At 51.8% G+C, this 17523-nt stretch overlaps 1 protein-coding gene across 3 annotated transcripts in view; it reads right to left on the reverse strand.

The window, feature by feature from the left end:
- Window positions 1-3719: 3719 nt before the first annotated feature.
- Window positions 3720-17523, reverse strand: part of RTTN (rotatin) — a gene marked incomplete at both ends in the record, with an annotated part of 107817 nt that continues 94013 nt past the window's right edge. For 2 of the 3 annotated variants that reach the window (XM_084252120.1, XM_084252119.1), the window contains 9 exons: window positions 3720-3805; window positions 4659-4728; window positions 5119-5222; window positions 7433-7700; window positions 10318-10520; window positions 12177-12303; window positions 14512-14589; window positions 15873-15970; window positions 16757-16862. In XM_084252120.1, the coding sequence (XP_084108246.1) occupies window positions 3720-3805; window positions 4659-4728; window positions 5119-5222; window positions 7433-7700; window positions 10318-10520; window positions 12177-12303; window positions 14512-14589; window positions 15873-15970; window positions 16757-16862 (1140 nt within the window). Of the gene's footprint in view, window positions 3806-4658; window positions 4729-5118; window positions 5223-7432; window positions 7701-10317; window positions 10521-12176; window positions 12304-14511; window positions 14590-15872; window positions 15971-16738; window positions 16863-17523 lie in introns of all 3 variants that reach the window. The other variant, XM_084252118.1, reaches the window with a different exon arrangement.

The raw sequence follows: 17523 nt of genomic DNA on the forward strand, positions 1-17523 counted from the left end.
GACCCAGCTTCATGGGAGAGGTGACATTTGAGGTTGGCCTTTTAAAATAGGCAGAAATGGAAATGTGCAGGGGAGAGGCAGAGGGGTGGAAGGAACTTATAGAAGAGGCAGGACAAGAAAGGGGTGGATGAGCAAGCGAGAGGATGCTCGCTGGCACCCGAGCAGTCCACACCCTCCAGCCCGGGTGATTTTGGGTTCTTAAGCCAGGAAGCCAGGCAAGGATTCACCACAAAGACCAACAAGAGGAAGTTCAAAGTTTCAAGAAATCTTAAAAGTGCTTAAAAGCTCACAGTGTAGTATAACTTCTCCATTGGCCACCAGATCAGACTTGCAAAGATTAAACAATTCTCTCATCTCCCAATAACTCCCTGCCCCAGCAGACGCTGACCCAGACCTGGCTGTACCTGACCCCAAACCATCCATGCATGCAGACTTGTTCCTGAAAGGACTTGGTTAATATTAATGACAGAAGTGAGATGACGTGCAATTGTTTTAATAAGAATTAAGTTGAAAGCTTTACAGAGAATTAATAAGAAGGAGCCGCTTACAACATGCTGTTGACTCCAGTGTGCAAGTTAATTGCAATGGAAAGTTAGAAATAGTAGAAATCTGGAGGAATTCCTGGTAAAATGGTAAAAAAAAAAAAAAAAAAATCTGTTAGAGGTTGGGGTTTAATGTCTTCGTTTTTGCTCCACTTCCAGAAACTGAAACTGGAAACTGTCCCGAGCATTAGGTGTTATTTGTGCCAAAGCAGAGTGTCCGCCCCAGTGAAGGACCCAATTCGACGACACGCAGCCCTGCACCGACCCGGGACAGTGAGCGCTGCAGGGCCAGCCCCCCAGGGGCCCCGGTGGGCTCTTCTCCTTAGGCCGAGTCGGCCTCCTGTCCCTGGATACGGCACCGGAGGCACAAGGCCCTGATGGCCGCGGGAGCCGCTGCTGCGCTTACAGAGTGAGGTGGTTTGGGCTGAGAACACAGAGGGCACCGAAGGCGAGACGCTTCTGTTCCTCCCTTTCCTTATTGAAGAAGCCCTAATCCTGTGCTGGTCCGTCTGGCTCTCGCTCCCCGAGGCCACTGGCTCCCTGGTGATGGCATCAAGTGAGCCGCCAAACTTGGGGAACATGATGCGTGGAGAAGCCGATCTCAGGCCACGGAGGAGAGGGCAGCTGCAAACACTCAGGGGCTGATGAGGAGTAAACACTGCAGGGGAAAACCGAGGCTCTGTAGGGAAATGCGCACACTTCACCCCCTTCTTTCCAGGACACCAACGGGCCCACCCAGGGAAGGGCACTCGCTAGGGTGGCCGCTTACCCTGAGTGTTTGCTGATTGCAAAACCAGCGCTGCCTCCTCCCTGCAACTGCTAGTGGTCTCAGACCCCGGCCTCAGGGCCTGGGTCTGCCTGTCGCACCAGCAAGGCCGGCCTGGGGGCGTCCTCAGAGCCGGGACACGCTGACCCACGGAGAGGGCTTGGGGACCGGGAGCCCCGGCCCAGATGGAGTCCCAGATGGAGAGCGGCGTGATTGGAGGACACTTGACCCGCCTTCCAGACGCCGGATTCTAGTCCTGGCCCCATCAGTAAGCAGCCGAGAGATGTTTGCAGGCTCCAGGCAGCTTAGTGCACAATCAGGGCGCTCCACCAGGGGTTCTCAAATGGCGTGAGCCGCAGCCCCCCGGGGAGCTTGCTAACAATTCTGGAAACAGGCCTCGGTCTGTTTCAGCGGGTCCACGACTCTGCTTTTCCAGAAGCACCCCAGGAGACGGGGATGCCGGTGAGTCCCCAGGGCAGAGCCCCCCCGGAGAGCTGCTGAAATAGCAAGCGCCACCTCAGGGACCTTCTGCTCACAACTTCCCCGCATGGCTGTGAAGACACAGGGTCTGGGGCCCCAGCAGACCGCCCTTTCCTGAAGCCGTGGCCTCTCTCCTCTTCCCAGGCTGTATCTTTCCAGGCTCCAGCGGGGGCGTCCCTGAGTGGTTCTGACCACTGGGCTAAACCCCCCTCTGGTGCTACCTCAAGCTGCTGGGGGAGGTGGTGGGGGGTGGGGAATCAACTGCAGTTCTTCCTGATGCCAGAGAGCCAGGCAGAGGCCTCCCTGCGGTGTCAAATCATCATGGAATGTAAAGGAAATAATCGGAGCCCTGAAGACACCTAATTTTTGTAGGAAAATGGAAGTTATCTGTAAGATCCAAACACAAAGACAGGAATGTCAATGCAAAAAAAAAAATAATTAAAAAAAGGCGTAGCACAGTGGCTAATGCCTCAGGCTTATCAGTGTCATTTTGTTCCAGTCTCAACTTAACACTTAGCAGCCACAGACACACGCCACCTCGCCACCTCGCCACCTCGCAGCCGCATGTGTTCACCTCCAGCCCAGCAAGCAGCTGGCTTTAGAGGAAGATGGATTCAGCAATAAACGTTCTGAGGCCAGCGCCCACGCCCAGGGGCGCTCTTCAGATGGCGGCACAGAGAAATCCAGGTCATTACTCACCACGGGCTTGACCACGGCATTCCAAGCAACGGCTCGGGTGATAGGAAACCAGGAAGAGGAGAAATAAGTCCTGAGCCTCCGGCTCTGAGAACTGGAGGATCTTTCAGGACGTCGGCACAGTCACCGCTTCAGAGGAACGTCCGCCGCCCAGGGGGTTTTCGGCCTCCCGCCTCCATCTCCCAGACTTCCGCCCAGTGACTCCCCAAGGTCCACGCGTCTATGCTGCGGCCACACGTGGCGTGTATTTTGTCCTCTACTTTCAGCTTAAGGAACATCGCATTGCTAACGGTGCTTAATAAGAAGCTAACTTTGTTCTATTTAACCATAACGCAACACTTGGAACGTGAGTGTGTGTGTGTGCACAGGTATACACCCCCACACACGTATTTCAGCTTTTATGTTTCTTTTCTTAGACACAATTATCTTCCAAGAGTTGGGGGAACTGCTGAAAGCGATTAGTACTCAAGTTGATTTTAAGTTTCACGTTCAGAACCACAGCTGGGCTGGGAGCGGGGCCGCAGTGCTCACAGCTGCTCCCCAAGTGCTTTTCAGGGCGCTCTGGCTGAGCTAGAATTTGAACCCAGGTCTGAATGACCACACTCCCTCTCCATCCTCACCACCCAGCATTTCAGAAGTTAGAAGGTGAGAATTATGAAAAGTGACAGATTTACCAGTTGTAGAGAGAGGAGCTAATGTCGCTAAAAGTTACAGAAAGACGCTCTTCACAAAAACACGGGAGTTTTCCTTCACCCGGACAATATAAAGGTTTGAAAAATAAGGATTTGTATTGACAAGAGCCACAGTTCATGTAAAACATTTTTTAAAATAGAACTTCAGAAAACAACGCCTTCTTTCAATTCCTAACATTTATATTCATGAGCCCGAAAAGTCTACAAGCAGCAATTAGTCGTCAATTTTCAGTTTCTAAAAATGTTTTATTAAATAACTGTTAAATAGAATTTTTACAAAACAAATTGCATAGATAAAGGTAAGAACATTTGTGTTCCTGGAGCTTTCCGTGTCTTCACCATCTTCCCATCGGCGGCTCTTACCGAGGGAGAGCAGTCCGAAGGGGCGGGGGGGGGGGGGGACACACCCCCGTTACGGTTCTCCTCGCAGGGAGGGGTCCACACCCGGAGGACCGAGCCTGTCTAGGAAACAGCTGCCACCGAGATTGGGTGCACCGGGCACCCTCCTGTGGCCACCAGCTGCAGGGCCAGGCCCGCATAGGCTCATGAAGAGTTGAGGAGCTGGGCCAGGTTTTCAAGACATTGCAAATAATAGGCATTTAGAGGGGTTTCTTCTGAGTTTGAGAAAGCTGCGGTAGAAAAATAAGAACAGGGGAGAGTAAGTTTATTAAATTGGGCAGGACACGTAAGGGTGGACACACACACACAGATAGGATTTATATCCAAAGTTCTATTTAAGCTCTCGATGCACTCGCATTATGAGGTTGACTTTTTCAAAAAATTAAGAGGTACAGAATTCCTATTTTTTACCAATGATTTAGCCAGAGAATAAAAACAACCTCTCCCTGAGGGATCCCGTGGCCTCTGGAAACTCAGGGTCACAGAAGCAAGACAAGACCCCCAAAGCCCAAACCACAAATGAAAAAATCACACAATAAAAACACAAATCAACAAGCAGCTGTTCTAGCACAGGGCGGGACAGACACGGTCTGTCCCGGGGCAGTGGCTCTGAGAAGCCGGCAGCCGCGCGACACGGCCACCTCCCGGGCCAGCGGACAAGGGCACTGGGCCCAGCTACTCTTGGACGACTGCGATTCAGCTCCCTGATGTCAGATCAGTTTTCTGTTCAAGGTCAATTCTAATTGGGCTGAGTTCCCACCACCTAAGAACACACGTGCACACGGCCGCAGCCCTTGGCAAAGGAATTCCGAGGGAAAAAAAAAAAATGACTTGTAGGAAGATCACAGACGTGTCTAAGAAGCACCGTATCTTTGAATCATCATCTGTCTGAACACTGTAGTATTTAAAAAAATGCTACAGTGAAGAGAAAGGACCAAATACTGGCACGTTTCCCAAACCTTCAACAGAAAAGCTCCTCGAACATCAGAGTGAAACGTGCGTGCGTAAAACTGCGTCTGCGCTGTGATGGCCCCAACCCTGTCCAGCGTCTAAGGGTGACCCGAATCTCTTAAAGAAACTTACTGTTCTTCACTAAGGAATAAGCTTCATCCACTCTTCTTTTTATTAATGGATTTTTCAAAGTTGTTTTTGCCTGGAGACAACACAGAAAAATCTATCGGTTAGATTCAGTCCCCGGGTTAAGCAGGAGGGCACCACAGTGCCCCCTGTGCTGTCACGGACTGCAGGAGCTAACAGAATTTCAGAAAACCTGTGAGGCAGCTGGAAGATCTCCTGTTATACATCAGTTGTGCCAGCACCCCGCCCACACCCTTCCCCAGCTGACCCCCGTGTCTTTCTTCCCCGACCCCCACCTGAACATGGCAAGTTCATGCGTTAATGGGGAGAACGCAAAGGGGCACCTCTGAACCGGGACTCCGGTCGGCAAGGTCACCACCGCGGGGCGCCTCCCGGGCTGGCCCTCCTCGGCGACCCTGGGGCGTCGGGCTTGCCCACCCCCAGAGGGACCCCCTGAGCCACTGACCTTGGGGTAATTGTGACTCAGCGCCCAGAGTGCAGCCGCTCCGACCCGCTGCACGTCCCGACTCTCACTCTCCAGGGAGGCGGCGAGCACGCCGACGACTTTTTCTAGTAACAAACACATTTTAAAACGTTCAGTCTGGGCATCACACTGCACCCCCTCCGGGACTGGTCAGGCCCCGTCGGAATACACAGTCGGCGCCACTGGGGAATTTAAAACGCATCCATTTCTACAAATACAATTTCTATTTATTTACTGTCATCGGCATCCATGTCGGGCCCCCGGGAGCTGGGGGTTAAGCATTCTCCCGACACCCTGTCCTTACCACATTCTAAGGCGTTAGCCTTGCGGGACGAGCGCCGCTTTCCTTCTTGTCCACTCTCGGCAGGGGTCTGTGTCTGTGTGGCCTCGCTGCCTGCTGAAGGGGTGTCCCACTGAGGGACACTATATGGCTGGATTTTTGACTAATTCAAAATATTGCAAGGTTATGAGATTTTCTGATTTTTTTATTTTTTCTTGAATAAATGTTCCTCAGTTACCTCTATCGGGGGAAGTATCCATTTTAATTTTTTTTCTTTAGTTTTCAGCAGATTCACTAGGACATGTGGATGTATTCTGATGTATCTGCTTTAGAATTAACTGAGTCTGGTGAATCTGTGGATTCGTGTCTTAAAACAATTCTCAACATTTTGAGTCATCACCTCTTCAAATATTTCCTCTTTTCTCTCCATCTAGGACTTCAATTAAACAGTAATTATAATATACGGGGCTTCACTGAATTTTTATATGATTGAAATTTTACATAATAAAAAGTGAAATAAAATTAAAGCCAGGGCTAAAGAAACATACAGCAGATTATCTCAAAGTATCTGCTCTGTCACTTAAACATTTTATTCCTTGATCCTCTCTGGTCCGTTTAGCTTTCCGTGCTGTATTCCGGATATTACTCTTCTGATCTATCTTCTAATTTCTAATTCTGTCCTCTGCTCCCCTGACTTGTTGACAGCCACACACGTACACGGAGTTTTTCATCGTAGTGACGAAGCTCTAAAATAGTGCTGCTACAAGGACATCCCGCAATGACAGAAAGTTACAGGTGGGCTCATAAGGGAGCCCGGGGTCACAGCAGCTAACGCAAATGGAAACAGCATTTCAAGTGATTTACATTAAAATAGTTACATGCAGCTGATCACCATACTGGACAATGATTCTAGAATCTGTCTGGTTTCTGAATAAAATCCTTCAATTTTTCACTCTCCTGCTCTCTACATATATTTTCAGGCTTGTCATTTATTTATCTAAAAATAATATAAAGTTATTTGAAAATCTGCATCTCATTATTGTAGTATATAGTCAGAAGGTTAGCTGGGACATCCCCCCCGCCGGTTCTCAGTCATGTTCTGTTTTCCCATATGTTCCTGGTCATCTTTTACTGTGTATTGGCGGATGCTTTTGACAAATTTTTGGTGGAGGTTCCCCAAGGCCTCATGTGAGCCTGTCCTGCGTCCGTCAGAGCGGCAGTTTGCTACTGCCAAGCACCTGAAGGGCCTGGCCATGGAGGTTCAGCTCAAACCCAGACCACGGCCTCTCAGGCCATAGAGTGAGTACTCTGGGGGCAGGACGGAGGGCTGGCTGTAGTGTCCATTCTCACACTTTTTTTTCTCTTCTTTTTGGGGACCAGCTTAGCTCTGACCCAGCCTTCTCCTCTCAGGCTGGTTCTTGGGAGGAGCTGGTTCTTGGGAGCTTGATACGGACAGGAAGGCCCAGGAGATTCGAGGTCTTGACTCCCGCCCCCAATCCTTGGCACCCCTGGGCAAAAAGCCAAGCCCACAGTGCTGGAGACTGTCCTTGAGCCCAGGAGCTTTCTCTGCACCTCTTACCTCCCTGGACACAACAAAAAAACAGCCTGGAAGGAGGAGAAGAAGATGGAAAGAAGGGTGTGGGGATCACAACCTCGCAGAAGGGTCTGCAAAGGCTCCCCCCACCGGCCGGCTTCCGCTCAGAAAGCAGAGCAGCGAGGAGTCAGAGAGACTACGGGGGGGGGGGGGGGGGGCAGGGGGCAGGGAGTAGCCGGCCAGCCGCAGGCTCCCACCTCTGCATCTAGCCTGTGTGTCACGACCTCACCCGTCAGCCCAGAGCCCCGAGGTCCTTGAGGCCTCCCAGTCTCTTCTGAGGATGGAGCCTCCTACAGCGACCTCGTGAACATGGTGGGCACCTAATAACTGCCTGGCAAATTATTTATAGAACCATTTTGTATTTTAATAACCACATGTATAAATAGATACGCATTTGCGTGGCCTGTAATACGAATATTTACCATTAGCCAGGATCTTGGGCTTGTTAGCAGGACTGAAGCAAATATTATGGAAGATCAGAAGAGGCAAGGGAGGGCCGCTCCTGGGCTTGAACCTGCTCATCTCTGTGAGCAGGTCCAGGCCGCCGTCCAGCCGCAGGATGGCCTGCTGCCCGTCTTCCGCGAAGGACATGCTCAGGAGCAACTTCAGCCAAAGGACACTCAGGTGACTGAGATGCTTATTTCCTCCTTTCGGCAGTGATAGAGACAGGAAGTTCTGCAAGAAGTTACTCTGAGGGCAAAGAGAGAGAATATTATTTTCTTCTTGAGTCTTTTCATTATTTTCCCAGTCCCTTGGAGACCAATTAGCTGGGATTCTGCTCTTCTTTTCCCCAACTTTAATTTCTCCCTCCTCCCAATTCCTTCCAAATACCCATCTACATTATTTCCAGGTATAAGTGAAAGAGTTAAGAGTTAGAGAACAAAATAGTGATCAAATTTTAATTTGTACTAATTCTTTCATGATTCGGATAAACTATAGTGAACACAATTATTTAGGATTGATAATTCAGTTTGGGGATTTATTTCAGGCCTCTTGAGTTTTCTCTTTCTGTCTGCCTTCTGGCAATTTTGCTACTCATTAAAAGCTATCCTATGGGGAGGAAAAAGAAACAAACCCCCAATCAGTCTGGATACCAATTAACAACTCTGGTAGTGAGGATATCGGAATCACTGGGGTCACCGTGTTAAAAGAAGAAATCTGTGGCTACACCTTATATTCATGTTATCCCAGCTGCACACGGTTTCTTATGGCTACGGGTCATTCTAATCAACTTACAGAAACTTGGAGAAAAGAAAGCTGCCACTTGAAACGTTGAAGTCATTTTGAGCTTCCATAAAACCCCTCCCCATTGTGGAAAGCCCACCCAATCCCTTGCTAGAGGAGAGACAATAACTTATCCTCTGGAATAATCTACATGCAAACAAAGGGAAAAGTCTCGAAGTTCCCCAGGGAGTAGGATCCCAGGCAGTGGGGTGTAGAGGGAACCCCAGGTGGGTGGGTCAGGGCGCAGAAGTGTTAACACTTCCCGTCCTGACCGCCCAGAATATCTCGTCTTTGTTCCATGATCTCCTCGGGCTTATTTCCTGGGCTCTCTTGGCCCTAATTCAAGATGTGGGCTTGAATCTATATAATAACCTTAACACTTATGCAAAAGGACTCTAAGAAGAGGAGAAACAGCAGAAGTCACCCAGGCAACCAGTAAACTGTAAGCTCCCCTCTGCCCTGGCGCTCTCCCAGCTCCTCCCCACCTCGAAGCCCAGTTAAAGTTCCTCCAGCTCCCCCCTCGCTCCCCACACGCTCCCCACACGGGGGCCGCAGGAGCACTGGGGCCTTGCAGGCGGCAGAGGCCTTGGCAGGGTATGAGTTGCTGATGTGACTGGGCGTCCTCTTTCCTCCGAGACCCCGGAGGGTGGACTTCTCCCCACGGCGGGCAGGAGGCGGGGCGTCCTGCGGGTGGGCTGTGCGTGCGGCCCGTCTGCTCACGACCACAGAGGCGGGAGAAGGCAGAGCCGCCAGTGGGGGCTGCCTCCCCCACCGCTGGGGCAGGCGCCCAAGGAAAGCCACGCCAGGAGTTGGCCCCAAGCGGCATCTGACCCCGCCAGCATCACACAGCACAGAACCCCAGAGTGAGACGTGACGGCGCCGGAGAGCTGGTTTTGTTGAACCTAACAATTCTCAAAATGAACACGCCGAGGCGTACCAGAAGGAGTCTCCAGCTCAGAGTCCTGCCAGCCCAAGATCAGTGTTGGTCCCACTGGGGTTCCCGCCGAGGTGCTCCCAAGAAGACGCAGGGAGCGCGGCCGGTCAGTACACCGCTCGTGGGAGCATGGCGACCGCTGCCCGAGGAGGTGGCCAGCCCCACGGGACGGCCAGCACACAGCTGCCTCGGGGGAGTGAGGGCGCCGGTCTGCGGGCCATTTACAGGGCGTGGCCCCCCACGGCTGCCGTCCTGACACCATCGCCGCGACACCCACTGGCTCTCAAAGCCCCTGAAAACTAACAGTGACACTCGTGAGCCCGCGGGCGCTGGCTGCAGTGTGCCCGGGACGGCCTTCCTTAGCAAGGCTGCTGTTTATCTGGAGACTACACTCAAAGTGGGGGAGGGCCTGGGAGGTGACGCAGTGGAGGATAAGAAGACCCAATTCTTAGCCATGCTGCCAACTTCTGCCCTTAGCTTGGCCTTCGGGTAAGAGACGCAGAAGCACTCACGTTACCACGTGCTAGTTCTGGAGACTCAAATGTCTCCACTCAAAAGTGAAGGGGGCCTCCAGGTTAGGGATCCTGTTCATACCCATCAAATACAGAGTGACCGGACACCTGAACTAGAATTTGTTTAATTCATTCGATCCCTTTTAAAATACCTCAATTAAAATCAGAAATAAGAAGTTCCAGAACTGGTGCCCCTGAGGACAGTTCTAGTTCTATTCTGCCAGAGTCAGGTCTAGTTCAGGGGCGGGGGGCGGGGGGGGGTGTGATTTCATAAACCACCCTGACAATCTGAATTGTCACTGCTCAATTTGGTCTGTTTTAAAGATCAAATAAATTACTCTTATGATCTCATACACATGTGAGACAGCTGTCTTTCTAAAACCCTCATTTTTGAGAGAGAGATAAAATATAATCCAAAAGCTAAGAAGATAAACTGAGAGGAAACAGTGCGATCGTATTCTAGCTTCTGTCACTTCTCATGTATCGCCCTCAACTGGCTTAAACAAAGCGAACCCCTTAATCCTTTTACAATCCTTTAAAATAAAATGTCTTGCAGTCAAATTAATCCTACAAATTCAGTTCTAGACTTTCACTCGTACTGGGTGACTCTCTGCATGACGAGAGGCGAAGTGCTTACCTTTTGAATGACTCCTTTACAGTCATGAGACAGGGCCAGGTTTGAAAGAAACGTGAAGACCATCTGCTGGACGGTGCTGTTCTCGAGGGACATCTGGGAGGCCAACTTGAGGACGCTCTGCATCAGCGAGCTGCCGGCGGGCCCCCGGGAGGCGGCATGGACGGGATGTTGTCCAGAACTCGACCAGCAGACAGAACTGCAACCTTTAAGCAAAACCCCCACCCAATGCTTCTGTTTCACTGTCCGTTTTTAAAAATCCTGAACTGCAAAGCATCTACCAAATGACTTGGCCATTAACCTGTGCGCTGAGGGTTGCAGTGAGGGCTCGTGTTGTGCCCACAGTCCACCTGCTGGAGCTACTGCTCTCATTAGGGGCCTAATGATCTCGATGGCATTTCCAACACAGGATTTATGCTGAAGGACTAAAGTAAGCAGAATGGGTTTTAACAGTTCCTCAAGAAGACAGCCACAAATAGGGGCTTGTGTAGAACAGAATTTTAGGAATGGAAGATAACTTAGCCTAAGACCTTCATTTCCTGGAGGAAAACAAAATGAGAGTCCGATACTCCCGGGCAGGGGCAGCGCACACCAGCCGTGCCCCGGGGAGGGCGGGTCAGAGCGCTCAGTGCCCAGCTCGCTCAGCCCGCAGCTCCCAAGCGCTGGCACATTCCGTAAGAAGGGAAGGGAGCACAAATAAACGCGGTGTCCGGTCCTGGACTCCTGCGGGCAGCAGCGTGCAAACACCATGGCCCCCGTGACTCTTAGGAAAACTGTTACTAAATGATGCAATTTTGCTTGGAAACAAACCAGATAGGATAAAAGAATTTTGTCCTCGATTTGGTGACCTGACCAGTATTCTAACATTTACATCAATTCTCAGCATGAAGGTAACACAGATTCATTCCAAGACTGCTGCTAGGACACAGGTGTCCTTTGCTCGTTGTCGAGCAACAGGCAAGGGGTGAGCTGGGGAGGCGGTGACGTCAGGCAGAAGCACAGACGCCCGCACTGTGACCCTGAGAGCCCAGGGCTCGGGAGCCGAAGTCTGCATCCTCAGGCTCCGCGGCCAGAGACTGGCTTGCGGGGGCAGGAGAACGGACGCCCCCCAAGAGGCCAGGTGCTGCGGGGGCAACAGGGGCTGTGTGGGCCAGGGCAGTGCCAGGAGGGCTCCGAGTGGTCCTGAGTTCTGTCCTTTTCTCTGAAAATCTTTTATTTGCAGAACCCGGTGGCTGGGCTGCTGACTGCTGCTCAGGGCAGCTCAGGAGCCTGCTGGCTAGTTGGGCCTTAAGTTGACGAGCTGCAGGTCAAACGGGAAACCAGCACCTCCGCAGTCTCCTGCCGCCCGGGGCTGCTTCCCCTCCTCCCAGACAGCCTCGGCTCCCTCAGGTCACCCCTGCCGTCTCTGCTCCTGCGCAGGCCCAGCATACACTCTCGATAACGTCCTCAAATGAGGGAAAGACCAGGGACCCAACAGCCAGGCTGCCACCAGGCCCCCCACATCTGGGACCCGCGCTGTCTCCTGCTCCAGGCGCCCAGAGGCCTCCCCTTTCTGGGTTAAGACCTGATGCCTCAGCTTTTCCTTTCTCTGTTCCCCAAGAAGTTCACTTTCCCTCTGCCACGTGATTGGGCCGATTTCCCTTTCTGCCCCCGACCTATCAGATGCCTCCGCACCCAAACGCAGGCTCGATAAACACCCGCCTGCTCCTGCACAGCCACCAGGGAGCTTGCCTTTAACCAGACACTCCCAGTAAGCAGGAGGAACACTTCAAGACACTCTTCGTTTTTCTAGGCCACTTCAAATCTTTGCCTCAAATCAGCATTTTTGCGCACTGTCCAAAGGCGGCCTGGTCTCTGCTTACCGTTCGGGAAGTTGGCCGTGTAGACGCACAGCAGCTGCAAGGCGGCCTGCATCAGGGAGTCGTCCATCAAAAGCCAAGGCCAGAGGCCGTGCAGGACAGGCACGAGGTGAGCCTCAAGCGCGGCTTCCTGCGGGAAGGTGGAAGCAAGGGCAGCGCTGGGCGTGGGGACCGGGGACCAGAGCACAGACCCAACCCGTCCCCTGCCCGGGAGCACCACCCTCTGCAGATCCGGCCTTCCTCACCACTTGTCTCCTCCATAACTAGGCCCCGTCCGTTCACTTCAGTTTCTATTTGGTTGACCTCACGGTGCAACAAACACACTGACATGCCTTACCACGGGACGCCCGAGGGTGTCAACACCACCCTTCAGTAGAGCCTGGAGAGCGCGTGTGGCAGCAGCCACCTCCCCAGCTCGGGCTCGACCTTCCGTTCGCCTCCATTTCCGTCCTGAGGGCTGCTGCCCAGACGGCACCGTCAGCTGTCCCCTGCCCCCCCGCAGCGCCTGCGCCTCCTCTTCCAGGCGCTGCTCCTCACTCCACGCAGCCTGGATCACCTCTAGGCCCTCCCCGGCGCTCCCTTCCCATCGCTCTCTGCCTTCTCTTGCACGGCCATAGCTGCCAAGGACGTGGCCGCAGCTGGCACTACATCCTCCCTTTGGAAGTTTCCCCGATCGCGGGGGCTACACGCGGTGCTAACTCCTGGAACCCCAGCCTGCAGCACCGCCCAGAGTCCCAGACCAGAGAACCCACTTACCAGGGCCAGCTCCCCCGACGCCCCAGAGACACCAGGAGGGGCTGCGGCACAGGCTGGGCCTCAGGTCTCCTGCCCAGCTCTGCTCAGCCGCACACGCTGGCGTTGGACACCATCCACATCCCCCTCTTTCTCCTCAGCATCTTGCATCTACACCAGCCCCGGCCCCTTCCCTGACACTGTGTCTGGGGCCTCATCGCCTTTTGCCTGGAATACCAGTCCCCTGCCCCGGCCTCGCCCTGCACGGTTCCCACACCAAACAGACACGGGAAGCCCCTTCCTTCACGCTGCACACCCATGGACCCTGGGGTGGAGGGGGCCACTCCGTGACGCGCCACTCAGCGAAAAACAGCCAAGGGTGATGATGTCAGACTGCTCAGGTGAGCTGGGGCAGGACGAGCAGCCAGAAGCTCCGCCCCGCGGGGCACGTGTGTTCAAGAGCAAGAGCAACATTCTCCAATTCACTCCCCACTGCGCCACGCAGGGCCGCACAGGGCCGCGCCCGCTGGGAGACTGCTGAGACAGCTGTGCGGGCTGCACCTGCCACCAGCACCGGGCTGGCCTCTCAGGCATCTCGACAGGCAGATCCCCCCTGGAAAGTGTTCCAGAACGTTCCCTGGGTTACTACTCACCTGTGAGTAGTAACTGCATCCAGCCACAGGGATAGTATTTAGCATAAACAATCACAAATTTTAAACAACCAGCCGCTTTTGAGTTAAAAAAAAATTGGGATGTCAATGAAGTGTGAAACACTTATTTCCCAGCAAATTTCACTGAAAGTACAGATTGTCAGTGACGTGTCTTGAACAAATTATTAGACACGGCTTAAGGAATACATGATGTTTAAGATGTTCATTTCTCAGATTTAGTACATTTTTCCAGTTTTATCAAAGAGAACCAAAAAAAAAAAAATTAAAAAGGCAGTTTCTATCATTTATCTCTGTCTTACACATTTTCCACAGTATTTCTGTGTGAAAACTCATGCTTCAAAAGTGTGGTTTCACTATGACAGGCAAATCAAAGCGTCGGAGACCTCAGCCCTGGGAACAGCCGGGACGCGGTGCTTTAACCGACGGCGCCGGCCTCCCTCCCCGGTGCACACCTCCGCGGTTCCCTGGCTGGCGTGACCACCGGGCAGGGCTGGGGGAGGTCGCGGGGTGGACAGGGCCGGCGGGCAGGAGCTGCGGGCACCCCCACGGGGTAGCAGCCACGGACCCTTCCTTCCGCTCAGACGCCTGCGCTCAGCCGCCCCGGAGCCCGACCCCTGCCGCTGAAAACACCCGCCTTCTAAGCCACACACGCGAGTCATCCCAGCCTGGCCAGCAAACAGCTGAGATGGACAGAGGAGCCCCGAGGTGCTGGACCTGCCTGAAGCCAAAGTTTCCTGACAAAGCTGAAGTGAAGAGACGGACATAAACAAGAAAGGCCCCCAGCACTGAGGATTAACACGGAGTTTACAGACCGGTCAACTCCAGGTCTAAAAAATAAAATCCGGACAATTTCCATTTCCCTCCCCTGGTATCTCACATAAAAACTGTTTATTGGCCTCAAGGCTATCGAGATTTTGAGCAGCAGCTCTACTGACCTTACAGTCTCCATTTTGATAAAGACAGTTTCTCAGGAGCTGCATGGCAGTGCTTAACTCTTTAGTAAAACCATCCTCCTGTGAAACAAAAGAGGAGCTGAAAATGGCAACACGATCCTCGTCCACTTTTGAAATTCAGCGGCTCCCTCTCCCTTAGTGATGGTACCACGCGGCCGCCAGGCCTTCCCAGACCTTGACAGCTCCTGGTCTCCACGAGGTACCACACGGCAAGAAAGGCTGTTGTTCTTTTGAGCACGAGGGGGGGTGGGGGTGGGGGGGTGGGGGATGAGAGAGGGGGATGGGGATGCCAAGGTGCAGTGTGGGCTCCACGACCCACTCAGTAAAGTGATAAATAAACCACAGACTGGTTTTCAACCATATTGGCATTTAAAGATCAATGTCACTTATCATCTGGGAAATGCAAATCAAAGCCGCAGTGAGGTGCCACCTCACCCTGTGAGAATGGCCCAGAAAAGACCAGAAACAAGTGCTGGTGAGGATGTGGACAACGAGGAGGAGCCTGTCCACGCAGAGGGGACACGCCTGGAGTGGCATCTCTGGAACAGTGCGGTGGTTTCCTGGACTGAAAATGGAAATTCCCCGTAGCCCAGGAACACCAAGCCTGGGTATTTATCTGAATAATACAAAAAGGCGAATCGGCGATGTTTCACGCACCCCTACGCTCACAGGAGCGTGATTCACCATAGCTGAGACATGGAGTCGCCCTAAATACTGGCAGGTGACTGGGTAAAGAAATGGTGGTTTATATACTCAATGGACTACTACTCGGTTATTGAGAAGATCAAACGATGACTTTGGGGCCAATACGGATGGACCTTGAGGCGTTTATACTAAGTGACATTGAGTCAGAAGCGAAAGACAATCACCGTGCAGTTTCTCTCATTGTGGAATGTAAATAGCCAAAGAGAAACAAACTGGCAAAACACAATAAAAATGGCTGCTGGAGTCTGAAGACCATGGTCGCCAGCGGGAGGGCCAGGGAGGGCGGGCGGGGGTGAGAGACTGTGTAGGCCTTTGGTGGAAGGTAAGGGAGGAACACACACGTCGAGGTGTGAAGCTACTCCCGAAAGGATCTATTTTTATAAATGATGGCAAATCAGTAAAATTTTATTGGAAAAAAAAAAGATCTTCACATGGGAACTATGCCTCCCCCCCCCCACACACACACACGCACATGCACACGCACACACACACTCAAACCTGCCAATGTAGAAATCCCATTAACGCTTCTGGCTGTAGCCTCTAAACCACCCATTTCCACCAAACTCAGGGGTCAGTTTGGAGCACGAGGCCACAGGACGAGGGCCCCCGCCATCCCTGGGGTCCCAGGACCCGCTCACCTTTCTCTTCAGGGCCGCTCGCCCAGGCCTCAGGGAGTCAAGGTTCAGCTGGGCGCTAATGTGCTTCATCTGCGCCAGGCAGGTGTCGATCAGGGAGGCTGGAAAACCCACAGGCACAGGGACAGACCACTTCCAGACGGACCCAAGCCACACGCACACTCCAGTTCGCAAAGAAAAGCACCTCTACTTCTGCCCACCTTCACCGCAGTGTTTTCAGTGACAGATGAATGAATCAGGGGGAAAAGAGCGAGCGCTGAGACCCTAAAGCCCGCTTGGTTTCAACTTAGTCTGACATGCCCCAAATGCGTCGTGCGGTTGGAGGCGTAATTGGTCTTAGCAGTGAATCATAATTAAAATTAATGAACTTGATGTTGCTGTTATTCTCTCTCAACCCTAAGACCTGTGTCTCCTGATTGCAGATGAGAAATTATAGCACTCTGCAGGGGAAACATGTAAGAAAATTCAGACTCCCCTAACAATGCTGTGATTACTATCCAGACTATGTGGGTTTTTTTTTTTCAGATACGCAATATGTGCTTATGGTTACTAATGCTTAATTATTATGAAACTGAGTGGTGTGCTCCTTTTCAGGCTTCTCTAGTATTTAGATATAGGTTCTCTAGAGGAAGAATCATTGCCCTAAAAAATAATCTACCCCAACGCATAATCTTTTTAAAGATGATCATGTACAAAATAACGTATAAATATGCACAATCGTTCTATCCTATTTTTAAAAATATTAATGCATGTTTCCATATGGGGAAAAAAAAAAAACTATTTCTTTTAGTTGCACCGAGATTATAAGTTCTTTGCATTTTGAGTCCAAAGAAGAATTAGGGGCACAGGCAGTGGAGTACATAACCCACCGCCGCCCAGCGGCTCACCTTGGAGAGCGAGCTTCTGGGCCTGCCTGCTCACGGCCAGGAGGGACAGCAGCGCGTTCGCAGCCACTCTCTTCAGGGTGTCTTTGGAGGATTTTACTTCATAGCACTGCAAAGAACATAGATCAAACTGTGAAGACAGACAATGTGGAGCAAAACTGCTGGGAGGAAAATACATGTTCTACTGAACAGTTCTTGCTAGGTGACAACTATTCCAAGGAATTTGCTGGAATGTGATAAATCATTAAGATCTGTGAATGCTCTAAGAGGATGAGACAGTACCAGAAATTTAAGATGAAAATGTCCAACAATCACACTCAAACCTCCTCTAAAGGATAAAGTATATTCAGGTCTAACACATGGCAAGTCCACGCATGTACTTACAGGGCCCTGGAAAACTGGAGAGGAGCGAGAAGTCACCCGGTGCACCTCCTCCCTGAGACACAGGCCCCCCTGTGGCCCCCGGATGAGCTGGCTCTTTCCATCTTCCACGTCCACGGTAAGTGGACTCTCACAAGTCACGTCTTTCAAAAGAGATTCTCTCTTTTTCTGGCTCATAAATGAAAACTCACTTGTAATTTTGAAAATGCTAATATTTTGGTCTATTTCCTTTACACATTCGAATTTCTAAGCAATTACAAGATGACAAAGCAGAGAATACACAGTAGCAAATCCTCTTATTTAAAAAAAACGAAGTATTTCAATGTAAACACTGGATACCATGCCGCATCAGTCCAGCAGACGTACCCATAAAGCCACTAGCACGTCTA

This window comes from Talpa europaea, assembly GCF_964194135.1.
Source record: "Talpa europaea genome assembly, chromosome: 13".
NCBI classification, from domain to species: Eukaryota; Metazoa; Chordata; class Mammalia; order Eulipotyphla; family Talpidae; genus Talpa; species Talpa europaea.